Raw genomic sequence first — 20,168 nt, forward strand, 5'->3', positions numbered from 1 at the left:
GGGAGGTGCTGTTGACTCTACTGAGGGACAAGAGGCCTTGCAGAGGGATCTAGATAGATTGGAGCATTGGGCAATCATCACTGGCATGAAATTTAACAAGTCCAAATGCCGGATTCTGCACCTGGGACAGAGTAACGCCGGGCACAAGTATAAATTGGGAGAGGAGTGGCTGGAGAGCAGCCCTGCAGAAAGGGATCTGGGGGTGCTGGTTGACAGCAGGCTCAATAGGAGTCAGCAGTGTGCCCTGGCAGCCAAGAGGGCAAACCGCATCCTGGGGTGCATTAGGAGCAACCTGATCTAGTGAAAGGCGTCCCTGCCCATGGCAGGGGGGGTTGGACCTTTAAAGGTCCCTTCCAACCCAAACCATATGATGATTCTATGATGATGATCCAGAGAGCTATGGCCCCTCCAACTACTGATGCTAGGACCCTCGCTCACTCCCGCAGCTGACACCACAGGCCCCAGGGTGCCTACATCCCCCAATCTGACTCCAGTAGCTGGGCACCAAATTTCACTCACACACACACACAGGTCTCACCAGCAGCTGGCACCTGTTCCTTGCAGCATACATACACAGGGGACAGAGAGTGAGATTAAGCAGAGCGATAGTTAAGAAACGATTTTAAAAGAAAATATAAGAAAACAGGACAGACTGCAGTGATCAGGTGCAGGGCTCAGCCAGACAAGTGTACTGACCAGCCCTGTTTTACCCGTGACTGGCCCATTTTATCCCCCTTTCTGTCTATCCCCCCCTCTTTGTTTCTCCCTGCTTCCCCTTCCCCCTGCAAGTCCTTTCATCGGTTTGTATAGTTCTATCAATTCCCGCATCCCTCCCAGTTTGGTGTCTGGGATCCCCCCTGGTTTAACATCTTATCAGTTGCAAAGTTCAGGTTGATCTTCCTGGAAGTGGTGCCTGTAGTTTAAATTCCTTCCTAAAACATTTATTGCATGTTTTGTATGTTGTGTTAAATATTAAAAAGAAATTTCCTATTTACAATCCAGTATAATCCTTGTAAATACTAAGTTTTATATCCTTTCTGTGGACCAAAGAATAATCACTTTATAAAGTTGGATTAATATTTTAAGACATAGAGCCTCAGCTATCCTTGTAGCTAGCAAAGCTATTTTTGATACTGTAAACGACACCTTCTGCCATGGTGATTTCAAGTGTAATCACAGAACCATAGAATAGTTGAGTAGTTGAGGTTGGAAGGGATCTCTGGAGATTGTCTAGTCTAATCCCCCTCCCAACCCCCCCTCAAAGCAGGATCAACCAGAGCAAGTTGCTCAGGACATTGTCCAGTCAGGTTTTGAATACCTCCAAGGACGGAGACTCCACAACCTCTCTGGGCAACCTGCTCCAGTGTTTGTCCACCCGTAGAGTAAAAAAGATTTTTCTTAAGTTTAAACGGAATTTCCTATGTTTCAATTTGTGCCCATTCCCTCTTGTCCTGTCACTGGGCACCACTGAGAGGAGTTTGGCTCCATCTTCAATACACCCTCCCATCAGGTATTTAGACACATTGATAAGATCCCTCCTGAGCCTTTTAGCCTCTTTTCCAGGCTAAACAATCCCAGCTCTCTCAGCATCTCCTCCTATGGGAGATGCTCCGATCCCTTCATCACTGCAGTGGCTCTTCGCTGAACTTGCTACAGTATGTCCATGTCTTTCTTGTACTGGGGAGCCCAGAACTGGACACGGTACTCCAGGTGTGGCCTCACCAGTGCTGAGTAGAGAGAAAGCATCACCTCCCTCAACCTCCTGTCAACACTGTTCCTAATGCAGCTCAGGATACCATTGGCCTCCTTTGCTGCAAGGGCACGTTACTGGCTCACGTTCAGCTTGTTGTCCACCAGGACCCCCATGTCCTTCTCTGCAAAGCTGCTTTCCAGACAGTCAGCCCCTAGCCTGTACTGGTGCATCGTGTTATTCCTCCCCAGGGGCAGGACTCGGCATTTCCCTTTGTTGGACTGCATGTGGTTCCTGTCTGCCCATTTCTCCAGACTGTCGAGGTCCCTCTGAATGGCACAACAGCCATCTGGTCCATCAACCGCTCCTCCCAATTCTGTATCATCTGCAAACTTGCTGAGGGTGCACTCTGTCACATCGTCCAGGTCATTAATGAAGTTGTTAAACAGTATTGGCCTGAGGATCAACCCCGGGGGACACCACTAGAGGCTGGCCTCCAGCTAGACTTTATGCTTCTGATCAAAACCGTCTGGGCCTGGCAGTTCAGCCAGTTTTCAGTCCACCTCGCTGTCCACTTATCTAACCTGTACTTTGTCAGCTTGTCTATGAGGATGTTATGGGAGACAGCGTCGAAAGCCTTGCTAAAGTAAAGATAAACAGCATCCGCTGCTCTCCCCTTGTCCACCAAGCTAGGTGACTCATTGTAGAAGGGTTATCATATTGGTCAGGCATGATTTCCCATTCTTAAATCCATGCTGATTACTACCAAGCACCTTCTTTGGAAATGGCTTCCAGGATTATTTTCTCCATCATTTTCCCAGGAATAGAGGTGAGGCTGACCAGCTTGCAGTTCCCCAGATCCTCCTTGTTGCCCTTCTTGAAGATTGGAGCGTCATTTGCTTTCTTCCAGTCCTCAGGAACCTCCCCTGATCACCATGACCATTCAAAGATAATTGAGAGTAACCTCACAATGACATCAGCCAGCTCCCTCAGCATTCATGGGTGTATCTCATCAGGTCCCATGGACTTGTGCATCTCCAATTTGTTTAAATGTTTCCCTAACTGGGAAGGGATTGAGGAGAATTCTTCCTTGCTGCAGACTTTCCCTCTGGTCTCAGAGGCCTGGGATTCATGAAGGCAATCCTTACCAGTAAAGACTCAGGTGTAGAAGGCATTCAGTACCTCGGCCTTTCCCATGTCTTTTGTCATCAGGTTCCCTGCCCCATTCAGCAGCAGGCCCACATTTTCTCTGGTCTTCATTTTGCTGCTGATGTACCTGTAGAAACCCTTAATGTTGCCCTTCACATTCCTCGCCAGTTTCAACTCCAGGTGGGCTTTGGCTTTCCTAACCCCATCTCTGCACACTTGGACAGTGTCTCTGCATTCCTCCTGGGTCACTTTTCCCCTTTTTCTAGCTCCTGTATGCTTCCTTTTCATGTTTGAGTTTAGTCGGGAGCTCCTTGTTCGTCCATGCAGACCTGTCACCTTTGCTTGATTTCCTGCTCATTGTAACGGACCATTCTTGAGCTTGGAGGAGGTGATCCTTGAATATCAAACAGGTCTCCTAGACCCCCTCTGCTCTCCAGGACTGTCTCCCATGGGATTCTTCCAAGAAGGTCCCTGCACAGGCCAAAGTCTGCTCTCCTGAAGTTTGGAGTTGTGATCCTGCCATTTGCCTTGTTCCCTCCTCTCAGGATTCTCAACTCCACCATCTCATGGACAATGCAGCCCAGGCTGCCCCCCAACCTTCACACCGCCAACCAATTTGTAAGAACTGTAAGAAAAGCTTCCTTGTTTGTAAGAATTGTGTCCAGCAGAGTGTCTCCCCTTCAGCCCTGTTTTGCTGATTACAAGCTCTCTCTTTTCCATAACACCCTGCACCCTTTGCTTGCCAACCCATTCCACCACTCCCTCGCTTGATTATGGGTAGTCATCTCCCTCCCCTGTCATTTCTAGTTTAAAGTTCTCCTCACCAGGTTGGCCAGCCTGTTGGTAAAGATGTTTTTGTCCCACTTGGTCAGATGGATCCCATCTCTCTCTAGCAGTCTTCAATCCTTAAAGAAGGGTCCCCATGGTCATAAAATACAAATACCAATTGTCATTGCCAGCTGGGCAACCAACTGTTGACCCACAGGATCCTTCCATTCCTCCTCAAGCCCTTGCTTCTCACTGGAAAGATCAAGGAGAACACTACCTGGGCCCCCATGCCCTTGACCATTGCCTCCAGATGCACATAGTCACACTTGATATGCTCCAGGTCTCCTCTGGCAGTATCGTTGGTGCCCACGTGAAGATTCGCAAGAGGTAGTAGTCTGAGGGTCAGACAAACCTTGGCAGTATCTCCATAGCATCCCGGATCCAACCCCCAGCAAGCAGTAAACCTCCCAACACAGCAGGTCAGGTCGGCAGATGTGGGCCCCCATCCCCTACAGCATGGAGTCTCCCACTGTTATCACTTGCCACTTCCTTCTGGTGCTGCTGCGTGGCTCAGGCTTAGCTAGCTCGGATGCTTCATTGGACAGAGTTCCCAGACCCTCATCTGCTGCGAGGGTACTGAACCTGTTCTTTACTTGGAGATATGCAGGTAGAGCAGGAGCCTTCTTCCTGTTGCCAGAAGTCACAAGCTTCCAGCCTTTGCCATTTCCTAACCCAATAAGCACAGACCACCTGATCCTCCTTCAATACAGCTGAGGGTTCAGGCTGCAGGGTCTTGAAAAAGATCCGGTTGATCTCTTTCTCACCATCTCTGATACCGCGCAGTCTGCTGACCTCTTCCTGCACCTCCTTGGCAACACAGATCCTGTACCACCGCACACCTTCTGCAGGCAAGGAAACTGTCTCCCTCTGCCCCAGCCTCAGTGAGAGACCCCAGGCACTCGCTGTACTCCGAGAGCTGCATCCTCCCTCAGGAGTTCGGTCTGGATTGAGGCCTCTGACATTATAGAGATAGTTGCTCCGATGGCTGGAGGTGGTGCCCTGTGACACATTAACACCATTGCTCAGGACATGGATGCTGTTCTCTGCAAAGTTTCTGGCCCCCTTCTGAGCAAAGTGCTGCATCTGTTGGCTGCCTCTGTTAGCTATGCTGTAAGAAGCAACTCAGGAAAATATTTGCAAGTACTGCTTTGTAGAAATACCCCATCATAGGCAGGTTTCTTTTTTTCTGGATAATCGGAAAGGTACGAACAGCAGCTGGCCAAAAAAATGGGAAAATGTGTTTAATTTAGTAAGGATGTAAACTGATAATTCTATTTTTGTGACTTTCATCTTTTTTTCTTTTCCTGATTGTCAGTATTTTGGGGGGGGGGGGGGGGATAATCCCCAAAACCTACTCTGTCACATAACTTCCTAATAAATATTACCATAAAAGAAATTGACAGTGAGGAAAAACTTTTTGAAAAACAAGCTCTAAGTAAAATTTGGTCAGTTGAAATTTTTGTGAAAACTTTTTAGTGCCCACAAAACGAATGAAAAACTACTGTGTAGGAAAAAGCCAAATTTCTTTGTTTAAAAAGAAGTCAAACACTCTATACTTGAGTCGGGAGTAAAGTTGATTATTATCTAATGATTCTAGCAAAAGACCAGAGCCACTGTGTATTACTGGCAATAGATCCTTTCCCCTGAGAATGGCCTTTTTATCTCTTCACAAGTGACAGGATGGACAGCAACAAACTTGTTTGGGAGTTCCTGTTCCAGGCAGAGAAGTTATGTTCAACCTATTTTTCACATTGTATTTCTCAATTTCAGCAATTACAAGTACCGGAAAGACTGCAAAATCTTGTTATTTGTGAGATTTGTGTAGGAGAGAGATTTCAGATGAGAACCCAAGCTTTTCAAACACTTATCCAAAAATAAATGTTCTCCTCGTAACTTTTTTTGCTACATCATTTAATGTGTGTTTAGTAACACTTTACAAACTATCAGAATGAACTTAGGCCATTTATTTTGCACCAGATTGTTCTTAAGATTCTCTGGAAGAGGTTTTTGGCAATTTTGATGATAGCCAGGTCAACCTGAAGAATGTTTGGAGCATGTAGGTGCTTAGGCTTTTGATAATGGCTGGGTATGTTAACCACTATTTACAGGACAGAGGACAACAAAATTTTTTAATTTAATGTATCATTTTCAGAGCTCATTAGAAATTTGTGATCACTCTATACATCACTGTCCTCTAATAATATAGTGTTTAGCTAGAAGGAGGGAATATTATTTCTTTAGAATTTAGAATTCCTCTTTCTTCATAGCTAAAGACTTTTTTTTTTAAATCAGGATGACACTGAGCTGCTTCTTTCCACACTTATTTTTTTAAAACAGATCATCCTGTAATACAGTGGGGTGAAAAAGATCTTATGTCCAGAAAAAAAAATATTCTCCTTAAATAACTAAATATCGTTGACACATTATTTACAGTATTCCTTATACTTTGACTTTTTCTTATTCTGCCGGTAATAAATTAACATGAGTGAATGCTTAGTTAATTAGTAAGTAATTTTTTCTTCTTCATTACTGTAGCAGCATTCATTCTCCACCACCAAGATTTCACAGCAGTAAGAGCAATCCTACCTTCTGTTAGTTAAACACATTCTTATATATTGCTTATTGATACTGTCTTTGAACACTGCACATTGCATTTTGTTCTTTAGAACTAAAATAAACAGCATGTTGACAATGGTTCAGGGTACTTCAAGCTTACTTGAGGAAATTGCAGTATTGCAATAATTGCCATTTCCTGCAGGGTTTTGCTCTTTAAAAGCAAAAGCACTTAGGCAAAAATTGAAGGTGGAAAATTCATGATGGAAGTTTTCAGGAGATAGGAAACACTTGTTGCAATTACTGATGTACCTCTAGGAATGCCAAAAAGAATTTTCACTGCTGATCATAAGTTTCTTGAAAGGGTCTTAGGTGAAGTGGTCAGTTCTGCTTGTTAAATCAGAAACTAAATAATTGTTACATAATATAGAATCAAAGAATAATTCAGGTTGGAAGGGACCTCAGGAGGTCTCTAGTCCAACCTCCTGCTCAAAGCATGGTCAATGCTGAATTCAGACCAGTTTGCTCAGGGTTTTACCCAATTGGGTCTTGAAAACATCTAAGGACGGAAACTACACAAACCTCTCTGGGCAACCAGTTGCACTGCTTAACTGTCCTCCTGGGTTGCTTGTGCCCTGCTTTGTTGTCCCTCTAGCAGATATTGGGGTTGTTCAAGTCTCTCATGAGAACCAGAGCCTGTGAACATGAGGCTTATTCCAGTTGCCTGAAGACGACCTGTATTGGCTTTACGTGGCAAGGTTTTGGTAGAGGTGGGGGGTGCAGGGATGGCTTCTATGAGAAGACACCAGAAGCTTCCCCCATGTCGAAAAGAGCCAGTTTCAGCCGGCTCCAAGAGGGACCCACCGCTGGCCAAAGTCTGAGCCAATCAGAGACATTGGTAGCGCCTCTGTGACAACATATTTAAGAAAGGGGTAAAAACTGCTGCACAACAGCAGCTGGGAGAGAGGAGTGAGAATACATGAGAGAAACAACTATGCAGACACCAAGGTCAGTGAAGAAGGAGGGGGAGGAGGTGCTCCAGGCGCCGGAGCAGAGAATCCCCTGCAGCCCGTGGTGAAGACCACGGTGAAGCACATTGTCACCCTGCAGCCCATGGAGGACCCCACGTGAGAGCAGGTGGGTGTGCCCTGAAGGAAGCTGCAACCCATGGAGAGCCCATGCTAGAGCACGCTCCTGGCAGGAACGGTGGCCCCATGGATAGAAGCCCATGCTGGAGCAGGTTTTCTGGCAGGACCTGTGACCCAGTGGGGAGACCCACACTGGAGCAGTCCGTTCTTGTAGGACTGCACCCCGTGGAAAGGACCCATGCTGGAGCAGTTCTTGAAGAACTGCAGCCTGTGGGAAGGACCCACGTTGGAGAAGGTCGTGAAGGACTGTCTCCCGTGGGTGGGACCCCACGCTGGAGCAGGGGAAGAGCGTGAGGAGAAAGGAGCGGCAGAGACAAAGCGTTATGAACTGACCGCAACCCCCATTCCCCGTCCCCCTGCACCACTCAGAGGGAGGAGGTAGAAGAGTGGGGAGTGAAGTTGAGCCTGGGAAGAAGGGAGGGGTGGGGGGAAGGTGTTTTTAGATTTGTTCCTATTCCTCATTATCCTACTCTGTTTAACTGGCAATAAATTAAATTAATCTTCCCCAAGGCAAGTCTGTTTTGCCTGTGACAGTAATAGCTGAATGATCTCCCTGTCCTTATCTCGACCCACGAGCTTTTCATCACATTTTTCTCCCCTGTTCTGTTGAGAAGGGGGAGTGATAGAGCAGCTTGGTGGGCACCTGGTGGCCAGCCAAGGTCAACCTACCACAAGACTTCATCTACTTCTTCCTGATCAGGCAGTCTGTATCAGATACCCACAACATCACCCACGTTGGTATGTCATCTAACCCGGACCCTTAAGCTCTCAACTGGCTTATCATCCATCCCTAGGCAAAGTTCCATGCATTCCAGCTCCTCTTTCATATAGAGCGCTTTCTTGGCTTGTTTTCCCTAAAGATTCTGTATCCATCCATTGCAGCACTCCAGCTGTATGAGCCATCCCGCAATATGTCTGTGATCCCTGAGATTGTAGCCCTGCAAACGCTCACAGACCTCTAATTCCTCCTATTTTCCCCCATATTGCATGCATAAGTGTGCAGGCACTTCAGAGAGGCACCCAGTCGTACCAATTTCCCCAAAAGGGCATGAAAGCTTTCCCATAATGCTGATCTCCTGACACTTCCTTAGTTATGTGCATATGCTTGAAGTGGTCCACTTTCAACACGGTTTTGTTGATTATGAGGTCCCTTCTGTTTACCCCACATCCTTTGCTTGCCCATCCAGTCTATGACTTCCTCACTTGACTGTTGGTCATCCCTTCCCCATCATTCCTAGTGTAAAGCTCTCCTTACCAGGTTGGCCAGCCTGTTAGCAAAGCTGTTTGTGCCCCACTTGGTCACATGGATCCTGTCTCTCCCTAGAAGTCCTCCATCCTCAAAGAGGATCCCATGGTCATAGTGGCACAAAGTCTAGTTGGAGGCCAGTAAATAGCGGTTTACCCCAGGGGTCAATACTGGGTCCAATACTGTTCAATGTCTTCATTAGTGATCTGGATGATGGGGCAGAGCGTACCCTCAGCAAGTTGGCTGATGACACAAAACTGGGAAGAGTAGCTGATACATCACAAGGTTGTGCTGCCATCCAGAGGGACCTCGACAAGATGGAGAAATGGGCTGACAGGAACCTCGTGCAGTTCAACAAGGGGAAGTGCCAAGTCCTGCCCCCGGGGAGGAACAACCCCATGCACTGGTACATGCCGGGGGGGGGGGGGGGGGGGGGGGGGCAGCCAGCTGGAAAGCAGCTTTGCAGAAAAGGACCCGCGGGTCCTGGTGGACACCAAGTTGAACACGAGCCAGCAGTGTGCCCTTGTCGCAAAGAGGGCTAATGGGCTGCATTAGGCAAAGTATTGCCAGTAGGTCCAGGTAGGTGATCCTTCCCCTTTATTCAGCACCAGTTGAGTACTGCGTACCTGGAGTCCTGTGTCCAGTTCCGGGCTCCCCAGTACAAGAGAGACATGGACATACTGGAAAGAGTCCAATGAAGGGCCATCAAGATGATTAAGGGAGTGGAGCATCTCTCCTGTGAGGGAAGGCTGAGAGAGCTGGGACTGTTTAGCCCAGAGAAGAGAAGGCTTGGGACAGGGGGGATCTTATCAATGTGTATAAATACCTGAAGGGAAGGTGCATAGAAGATGGAGCCAGGCTCTTTTCAGTGGTGCCTAGTTACAGGACAAGAGGCAATGGACACAAACTGAAACACAGGAGGTTCCGTCTGAACATCAGGAAACACTTTTTTACTGTGACAGCGACTGACCGCTGGAGCAGGTTGCCCAGAGAGGTTGTGGAGTCTCCCTCCTTGGAGATATTTAAAAGCCATCTGGACATGTTCCTGGGCAACCGGCTCTAGGTGGCCCTGCTTGAGCAGGGGGTTGGATCAGATGACCTCCAGAGGTCCCTTCCAACCTCAACCATTCTGTGATTCTGTAAAAAAAATTAAAACCTTGCTGCCAACACCAGCTACACACCCAATTGTTGACCTGCAGGATCCACCCCCTCATCCTCAAGCTCTTTCCCCTCACCAGTAAGATCAAGAAGAACATCACCGAGGCCCCCATGTCCTTGACCATTGCCCCCAGAGTCATATAGCCACACTTGACACTTTCCAGGTAGGTCTCCTTTGGCAGTATCATTGGTGCCCACATGGAAAAGCAGCAGAGATTAATAGCCTGAGGGCCAGAGAAGCCTTAGCAGGTTTTCAACGGTGTCCCACATCCAAGCCCCCAGCAAGCAAACTTCCCTAGACAATTGGTCAGCTCAGCACACGAGAGTCTCCATCCCCCCCAGCAGTGAGTTATTCACTACTGCATGACTCAGGTTCCACCAGCATGGATGCTTTGTTTGACAGACCTCCCAGCTCCTCATCTGCTATGAGGGCACTGATTCTATTTTGTAGTTGCAAATCTTCAGGTGGAGAAGGAGCCTTCCTCCTGGTGCCAGAAGTCACAAGCTTCCACCCTCCACCATCATGGGAGTCTCCACTTCCCAACCCAATAAGCGCAAACTGCTCCTGCTCCTCCTTCAGTACAGTTGGGAGTTTGGGCTCTTGAAGCTACAGGATTTCAGAGGAGAACCGGTTGATCTCTTTCTCATCATCTCTGACGCTGTGCAGTCTGCTGACCTCCTCCCATAGCTCCTTTACTTGGCAACACAGATCCTCAACAAGCACACACCACCTGCAGACTATAAGACTATCTGCTGCTGCTGCTGCCCCAGCATCAGCAAAACCCCAGGCACATCCTACAGCCTGAGACCTACAGAACTGTATCCTCCTTCTGGAGCTCCATCTAGGCCAAGGCCTCTGACATTCCAGGGACAGCTGCTGAGGACCATGTCCTGTAACAGACCCCCACCATTGTTGAGAATACAAACACTGCCCTGAGTAGTTACTAGACCCCACTCACTACAAACTGCTGACTCTGCTCATTGTGCTCTAGGCTGGCACTTATATAGGCCACTCCCTAGTATTTGCTGAAAGGGTGCTTGACTGTCCCTAATCAGGAGTCAGCTGGAACAAAAGCTCAATGCCCTCTTTAATCAAGAACAGCTGACAGAGCCTGTTAGAACTGCTAGAGCTTGCTAGAAATCACAGTCTCCTGTAGCTAGGAAGATGCAGTTAAGGAGCACTTAAGCCTTTTAGATGTACACAAGCCCATGGGAACAGGTGGGATGCATCCAAGGGTGCTGAAGGAGCTGACTGATGTCATTGCAAGGCAGCTCTCTATCGTCCTCAAAAGGTCACAGCAACTGGGGGAAGTTCATGATGACTGGAAAAAGTCATATCACACCCATCTTCAAGGACAAAAAGGAGGATACCAGGAACTACAGGCCAGTCAGCCTCACCTCAGTCCCTAGAAAGGTTATGGAACAAATCCTCCTGGAAGCTATTTGTAAATACATGAAGGACAAGAAGGTGACTGGGAGCAGCCAACAGGGATTTACCCAAGGGCAAATCATGCCTGACCAAACTCATTGCTTTCTATGACGAGGTGACTGGCACTGTGGACAAGGGGAGGCAGTGGATGTTGTATACCTTGACTGAAGAAAGGCCTTTGACACAGTCTCCCATAATCTCCTTATCACCAAATTGTTGAGATATGGGCTGGATAAGTGAACGATAAGGTGGGTGGAAAATCGCCTAGACTGCTGGGTTCAAGGAGTTGTGATCTGTGGTGCAAAGTCCAGCTGTAGGCCAGTAACTAGTGCGGTCTCAGTACTGGGACCAATGCCGTTTAAGGTCTTCATTAGTGACCTGGATGATGGGACAGAATGCACTCTCAGCAAGTTTACAGATGACACCAAATGGGGGTGGTGATGCTCAATATGCTGGAGGTCAGAGGGACCTGGAAAGGCTAGAGAAATGGACTGATGGGATCCTCATGAAGTTTAACATGGATAAATGCCAAGTCTTGCACCTGGGATGGAATAACCCCATGCAACAATATAGACTGGGGGGGCTGACTCTCTACAAAGCAACTTTGCAGAGAAGAACCTGGGGGTCCTGGTAGAAAGCAAGTTGAATATGAGCCAGCAGCATTTTGGCTCTTTGTTAGATTCGTGTGTCTGCCACCGTACTTTCTTCTTTCCATCCACTGGTCCTTGCAGCAAAGGAGGACAAATGCATCCCGGGCTGTATTACCAAGAGTGTAGCCAGCAGGTTGAGGGAAGTGATCCTTACCCTCTGTTTAGCATAGGTGAGACTGTATCATCTGGAGTCCTGTGTCCAGTTTTGGGCTCCACGGTACAAGAGAGACATGGACATAGAATCATAGAATCATTAAGGTTGGAAAAGACCTCTAAGATCATCGAGTCCAACCGTCAACCCAACACCACCATGCCCACTAAACCATGTCCCTAAGCGCCTCATCTACACGTCTTTTAAATACTTCCAGGGATGGGGACTCCACCACTTCCCTGGGCAGCCTGTTCCAACGTTTAACCACTCTTTCAGTAAAGAAATTTTTCCTTACATCCAATCTAAACCTCCCCTGGCGCAACTTGAGGCCATTTCCTCTCGTCCTATCGCTAGTTACTTGGGAGAAGAGACCGACACCCACCTCGCTACAACCGCCTTTCAGGTAGTTGTAGAGAGCGATGAGGTCTCCCCTCAGCCTCCTTTTCTCCAGGCTAAACAACCCCCAGTTCCCTCAGCCGCTCCTCATAAGACTTGTTCTCCAGACCCCTCACCAGCCTCGTTGCCCTTCTCTGGACACGCTCCAGCACCTCGACGTCCTTCTTGTCGTGAAGGGCCCAAAACTGAACACAGTAGTCGAGGTGCGGCCTCACCAGTGCCGAGTACAGGGGCGCAATCACTTCCCTACTCCTGCTGGCCACACTATTTCTGATACAGGCCAGGATGCCATTGGCCTTCTTGGCCGCCTGGGCACACTGCCGGCTCATGTTCAGACGGCTGTCGACCAGCACCCCCAGGTCCTTTTCCGACAGGCAGCTTTCCAGCCACTCTTCCCCAAGCCTGTAGCGCTGCATGGGGTTGTTGTGGCCGAAGTGCAGGACCCGGCACTTGGCCTTGTTGAACCTCATACAGTTGGTCTGGGCCCATCGATCCAGCCTGTCCAGGTCCCTCTGCAGAGCCTTCCTACCCTCGAGCAGATCAACACTCCTGCCCAACTTGGCGTCGCCTGCAAACTTCCTGAGGGTGCACTCCATCCCCTCATCCAGATCATTGATAAAGATATTGAACAAGACCAGCCCCAAAACCGAGCCCTGGGGAACACCGCTCGTGACCAGCCGCCAACTGGATGGAACTCCATTCACCACAACTCTCTGGGCCCGGCCGTCCAGCCAGTTTTTGACCCAGCGCAGAGTACACCTGTCTAAGCTATGAGCTGCCAGCTTCTCTAGGAGAATGCTGTGGGAGACGGTGTCAAAGGCCTTACTGAAGTCCAGGTAGACCACATCCACAGCCTTTCCCTCGTCCACTAGGCGGGTCACCTGGTCATAGAAGGAGATCAGGTTGGTCAAGCAGGACCTGCCTCTCACGAATCCGTGCTGGCTGGGCCTGATCCCCTGGTTGTCCCGCTCATGCCTTGTGAGCGCCCTCAAGATGAACCGCTCCATAATCTTCTCCGGCACCGAGGTCAGGCTGACAGGCCTGTAGTTCCCCGGATCCTCCTTCCGGCCCTTCTTGTAGATGGGCGTCACACTGGCAAGCCTCCAGTCGTCCGGGACCTCCCCCGTTAGCCAGGACTGCTGATAAATGATGGAGAGTGGCTTGGCGAGCTCCTCCACCAGCTCCCTCAGCACTCTCGGGTGGATCCCATCCGGCCCCATAGACTTGTGAGCGTCCAGGTGGCGTAGCAGATCGTTGACTGCTTCCTCTTGGATTATGGGGGGTTCATCCTGCTCGCCGTCCCTGTCTTCCAGCTCAGGGGGCTGAATACCCTGAGGATAACTGGCCTGCCTGTTAAAGACTGAGGCAAAGAAGGCATTGAGTACCTCAGCCTTTTCCTCATCCTCAGTGACAATGTTCCCCCCCGCATCCAATAAGGGATGGAGATTCTCCTTGGCTCTCTTCTTGTCATTAAAATATTTGTAAAAACATTTTTTGTTGTCTCTAACGACAGCGGCCAGATTGCGTTCTAGCTGGGCTTTTGCCTTTCTCATTTCCTCTCTGCAGGGCCTAACGAGATCCCTGTACTCTTCTTGAGTCGCCTGCCCCTTCTTCCACAAGTGGTAAACTCTCCTTTTTTTCCTGACTCCCAGCAAAAGCTCCCTGTTCAGCCAGGCCGGTCGTCTTCCCCGCCCGTTCTTCTTACGGCGTACGGGGACAGCCTGCTCCTGCGCCTTTAAGACTTCCTTCTTGAAGAACGTCCAGCCTTCCTGGACCCCTTTGCCCTTCAGGACTGTCTCCCAAGGGACTCTCTCAACCAGCATCCTGAACAGGCCAAAGTCCGCCCTCTGGAAGTCCATGGTTGCGGTTCTGCTGGCCCCCCTCCTTACTTCACCGAGAATCGAGAATTCTACCATTTCATGGTCGCTAAGCCCAAGACGGCCTCCGACCACCACATCTCCCACCAGTCCTTCTCTGTTTGTAAACAGCAGGTCGAGCGAGGCACCTCCCCTGGTAGGCTCACTTACCAGCTGTGTCAGGAAGTTGTCTTCCACACACTCCAGGAACCTCCTAGACTGCTTCCTCTCTGCCGTGTTGGATTTCCAGCAGACGTCCGGGAAGTTGAAGTCCTCCATGAGGACAAGGGCTAGCAATTAAGAGACTTCTGCCAGCCGCTTGTAGAATGCTTCATCCGCCTCTTCATCCTGGTTGGGTGGTCTATCACAGACTCCCAGCAGGATATCTGCCTCGGTGGCCTTCCCCCTCATCCTTACCCATAAACACTCGACCTTATCATCATCACAATCGTTGAGCTCTAGACAATCGAAACACTCCCTAACATACAGAGCCACCCCACCGCCTCTCCTTCCTCGCCTGTCCCTTCTGAAGAGTCTATAGCCATCCATTGCAGCACTCCAATCGTGAGAGTCACCCCACCATGTTTCCGTGATGGCGACTAAGTCATAGCTATCCCGCCGCACAATGGCTTCCAGCTCCTCCTGTTTGCCGCCCATGCTGCGTGCATTGGTGTAGATGCACTTGAGCTGGGCTATCGATTTCTCCCTGTCTTAGGCGTGGTGGGTTTTTGGAGAATGCACATTCCAAATTACAGTCTGATTGTAAACCCTCTCTATCAAGTGACCCGGAAGAAGAACGATTTCAAATGGGGCCCTGAGCAACGACAAGCTTTTGAACAAATTAAACGGGAGATAGTTCATGCAGTAGCCCTGGGGCCAGTCCGGGCAGGGCAAGATGTAAAAAATGTGCTCTATACCGCAGCCGGGGAGAATGGCCCTACCTGGAGCCTCTGGCAGAAAGCACCAGGGGAGACTCGAGGTCGACCCCTAGGGTTTTGGAGTCGGGGATACAGAGGATCCGAGGCCCGCTATACTCCAACTGAAAAAGAGATATTGGCAGCCTATGAAGGGGTTCGAGCTGCTTCAGAAGTGATCGGCACTGAAGCACAGCTCCTCCTGGCACCCCGACTGCCGGTGCTGGGCTGGATGTTCAGAGGGAGGGTCCCCTGTACACATCATGCAACTGATGCTACATGGAGTAAGTGGGTCGCACTAATCACACAACGGGCTCGAATAGGAAACCCCAGTCGCCCAGGAATTCTGGAAGTGATCATGGATTGGCCAGAGGGCAAAGATTTTGGAATATTGCCAGAGGAGGAGGTAACGCGTGCTGAAGAGGCCCCAATGTATAATGAACTACCAGAAAATGAGAAGCAATATGCCCTGTTCACTGATGGGTCCTGTCGTCTTGTGGGAAAACATCGGAGGTGGAAAGCTGCTGTATGGAGTCCTATGCGACAAGTTGTAGAAACGGCTGAAGGAGAAGGTGAATCAAGCCAATTTGCAGAAGTAAAGGCCATCCAGCTGGCTTTAGACATTGCTGATCGAGAAAAGTGGCCAGTGCTCTATCTCTATACTGACTCATGGATGGTGGCAAATGCCCTGTGGGGGTGGTTGCAGCAATGGAAACAGAGCAATTGGCAGCGCAGAGGCAAACCCATCTGGGCTGCCGCATTGTGGCAAGATATTGCTGCCCGGGTGGAGAACCTGGTTGTAAAAGTCCGTCACGTAGATGCTCACGTACCCAAGAGTCGGGCCACTGAAGAACATCAAAACAACCAGCAGGTGGATCAGGCTGCTAAGATTGAAGTGGCTCAGGTGGATCTGGACTGGCAACATAAAGGTGAATTATTTCTAGCTCGGTGGGCCCATGACACCTCAGGTCACCAAGGAAGAGATGCAACATACAGATGGGCTCGTGATCGAGGGGTGGACTTGACCATGGACACTATTGCACAGGTTATCCATGAATGCGAAACATGTGCTGCAATCAAGCAAGCCAAACGGTTAAAGCCTTTTTGGTATGGAGGACGATGGCTGAAATATAAATATGGGGAGGCCTGGCAGATCGATTATATCACACTCCCACAAACCCGCCAAGGCAAGCGCCACGTGCTTACAATGGTGGAGGCAACCACCGGATGGCTGGAAACATATCCCGTACCCCATGCCACTGCCCGGAACACTATCCTGGGCCTTGAAAAGCAAGTCCTATGGCGACATGGCACCCCAGAAAGAATTGAGTCAGACAATGGGACTCATTTCCGAAACAACCTCATAGACACCTGGGCCAAAGAGCACGGCATTGAGTGGGTGTATCACATCCCCTATCATGCACCAGCTTCTGGGAAAATTGAACGATACAATGGACTGTTAAAGACTACGCTGAGAGCAATGGGTGGTGGGACGTTCAAACATTGGGATACACATTTAGCAAAGGCCACCTGGTTAGTCAACACTCGGGGATCTGCCAATCGAGCAGGCCCTGCCCAGTCAGAACTTTTACGTACTGTAGATGGGAATAAAGTCCCTGTAGTGCACATAAAAAATATGCTGGGGAAGACAGTCTGGGTTATTCCTGCCTCGGGCAGAGGCAGACCCATCCGTGGGATTGCTTTTGCTCAAGGACCTGGGTGCACTTGGTGGATAATGCGGAAGGATGGGGAAGTCCGATGTGTACCTCAAGGGGATTTGATTTTGGGTGAGAATAGCCAATGATCTGAATTATGTGATGTTAAGTACTAATTATAGTTATAATAGTTATACTAATAATACACAGATATACTAATAATACTAATAATATTATATGCCATACTAATGTTATTATAATAAGAATCACCCAGATTAATGAAGAATAACTTCAGTGAAACCAAGCAAAGCACAGTGATGATGGTACCAGAACTGACTTCAACCTGAAACAATCCAACACCACATACCATCTCCATTTTTCCTGCCCTGAAAGATTATTATGACAGATGGAGCCTGAAGTCATGGACTAAATGAACTCACCGAACATTTTAGAGGGATGGCCCACAGATGAAGGGAATGATATCTGTGTATGTGTGTATATATATATATAAAAAGGGGTGGTGATTAATGAAAATGTACTGGAAAATGTGAGACTTGAGCATGATGCAAATGGTATAGAATAAGGGGTGGATATTGTCCTGGTTTCGGCAGGGATAGAGTTAATTTCCTTTCTAGTAGCTGGTACAGTGTTTTGGATTTAGGATGAGAACAAAGTTGATAACACACCGGTGTTTTAGTTGTTGCTAGGTAATGCTTACACTAGCCAAGGACTTTTCAGCTTCCCATGCTCTACTGACTGAGGAGGCTGGAGGTGCACAAGAAGCTGGGAGGGGGCACAGCCAAACTGGCCAAAGGGACATTCCATACCATGTGACGTCATGCTCAGTACATAAACTGGGAAAAGCTGGCCGGGGGGGCCGCTGCTCGGGGACTGGCTGGGCATCGGTCAGCGGGTGGTGAGCAATTGTGCTGTGCATCACTTGTTTTGTGTATTATTATTATTATTATCATATTATTATTATCATTTTATTTCAATTATTAAACTGTTTTTATCTCAACCCACGAGTCTTTCTAACTTGTGCTCTTCCAATTCTCTCCCCCATCCCACCGGGGGGGGGGGAGTGAGCGAGCGGCTGCGTGGTGCTTAATTGCTGACTGAGATTAAACCACGACACTCCCCCAGCATTGGCATGCCACCCCTAGTCTCATCTCTAGTGAGCCTGGTTTTATCCCCTTCCCCCTTCGAACCTAGTTTAAAGCCCTCTCAATGAGCCCTGCCAATTCATGAGCCATGATCCTTTTCCCCCTGTGAGACAGCTGGACTCCATCTGCCGCCAGCAGGCCCGGTGCCGTGTAAACTTCCCCATGACCAAAACAGCCAAAATTCCTCCGATGGCACCAGCCCCTGAGCCACGTGTTGATCAGGTGTGTTTTCCTGTTCCTTTCAGTATTCTTCCCTGCCACTGTAGGGATAGAGGAAAACACTACCTGCGCTCCCGATCCTTCAACCAGTCGCCCCAGTGCCCTGAAGTCCCTTTTGATCACTGCAGAACTTCTCTCTGCAACCTCATCACTGCCAGCCTGTATAACCAGCAGCGGGTGGTAAATAGAATAGACTCTTTGTTCATAGATTAGGTACTACAACCCAGAGTTGATATAATTAATAGCAGAAGCAGCAGCTGCAAGGAGATGCCCATTTAGGACCACCTAGAGCACATCCATTGGTCTTTGGAGCATTTAACATATAAATAGGGTAAAATAAACATAATCCTCTGCTTAATATATTTGAGCTATAAACTCAGGCAAAATTTCATGAACTGCAATAAAACACACACTCCCAACATCACTGCTCAGTTTCAAGTCCATAATTGAAAGAGTAGAAGTACTAGAGCTTTTAAAAGAAAAACTTATACAAGCATGGATGAAGAAATATGTTTTCTTTTGTCTTAACAGTTCAATGTCTTTGGCTGACATTTTTCAAAAACAAGTTAGCCTGATAAGGCATTCTACATAGAAATTTTCAATCTTTGATTACAGTTTAACAATGTTATGAGTGACTTTCAGTTTTTACAGTATCTTAAACAAGGACGCATTGGTCATTCTTAATAATGAGCACCTCTTAACAGACCCATTTAGGACAGAAGATTGATTAGATGTTATAAGAGCAAAGAAAATCAGGCAACAAGAGATGTGCGAGAAAAGGTTAACTGAAGAATGAATTTGGCAAAATATGCCAGTGGAGAGGATGCTGCGTTAACATCAGTCTCTGAACCCAATAGTGTTGTTGACTTTTTTGTGTCAATGCCAGATTATCATCAATAAATACATATTTGCTGGCACCAAACAAGTTTTCTACGTGCCTTTTGCTTCTTCCTTAACCTTATAACACATCAAAAGTGTCAAGGGGATATATTTAGAGGTAACTGGAAAAAGAGGGAGGGAAGGTCCTCCCTGAGCAACTTCGAAGTTAGCCGTACTCTGAGTGTGTGTGTGGGGGGGTTGTACCATATAACCTCCAGAGGTCTCTTTTGACCTAAATTATTCTTTGATTTTAAGTTTGCACATGGGAGAAAGGAACTTGATGGCAGAAAAGCATGTTCACTGAAGCAAGAAAAGCACAGGAAATAGAAGAGTCTAAGAGAGAAGCAAAAGGACATATTCCTCTCCCTTTCTTCCTTCCTTTGGAAAAAAATTAAATATGTATCTCATTGCACTAAACACAGTAAAGAAATTACATAATTGTTTTCTGTAAGTAATGACTGCAGCTGTCTCAGCAATCTAGGAAATTGCCAGTAGAATTTCAACTAGAAGAATAGAAGGCCCACATGAAGATTTATTTATTACGCAGATGATCATATTATGACAAATTTAGATAATCCTTCCTATCAGCATAACTTAAAACTTGTCCATAAACTTGTTTTTTCCCCAAACAACAAAATGCTGCATATATAGCTTCACACTATGTCCAACTGTAACAATTACCTGAATTCATTTTAGATGAATTCATGATGTGAATTCAACTTGTTTTCACCCAAATAATGATTTAAAATGACAAAAAATAAAGCTTTTGTTCAAACATTTTTCTTTGCTACTTAAAATACAGTAGCCTATATGATGTCATTAAAAGAATGTACGTTTAACTTCATATTTTAGTAAACATTCTAATTTTTGATCAATAACCAACTTACATAGTTCCATTTGTGTAGACTGTGTCACTTCCCTCCACATACTGAACCTGGGCTGGGTAGACATGCTGTACCTGTTGCACAGTCTGTACTTGCTGTACCTGTGAACAAGAACACCAGAAATATAGGATAGTTTACCTTATAAAAAGAATGATTAGTGCTTCAGTGCATCTAATGGTTTCTAAACAATACTCTCAGTC

The 20,168-nt window shown here is 47.8% G+C and overlaps 1 protein-coding gene across 1 annotated transcript in view; it reads right to left on the bottom strand.

The window, feature by feature from the left end:
* Positions 1-20,168, bottom strand: part of LOC143171894 (transcription factor RFX3-like) — a 186,816-nt gene that overhangs the window by 89,752 nt on the left and 76,896 nt on the right. Inside the window, exon 3 of the mRNA XM_076361059.1 lies at positions 19,972-20,069. Coding sequence (XP_076217174.1) covers positions 19,972-20,069 — 98 coding nt within the window. The remainder of the gene's footprint in view (positions 1-19,971; positions 20,070-20,168) is intronic.

Source organism: Aptenodytes patagonicus, chromosome W (genome assembly GCF_965638725.1).
Source record: "Aptenodytes patagonicus chromosome W, bAptPat1.pri.cur, whole genome shotgun sequence".
Classification (NCBI taxonomy): Eukaryota; Metazoa; Chordata; class Aves; order Sphenisciformes; family Spheniscidae; genus Aptenodytes; species Aptenodytes patagonicus.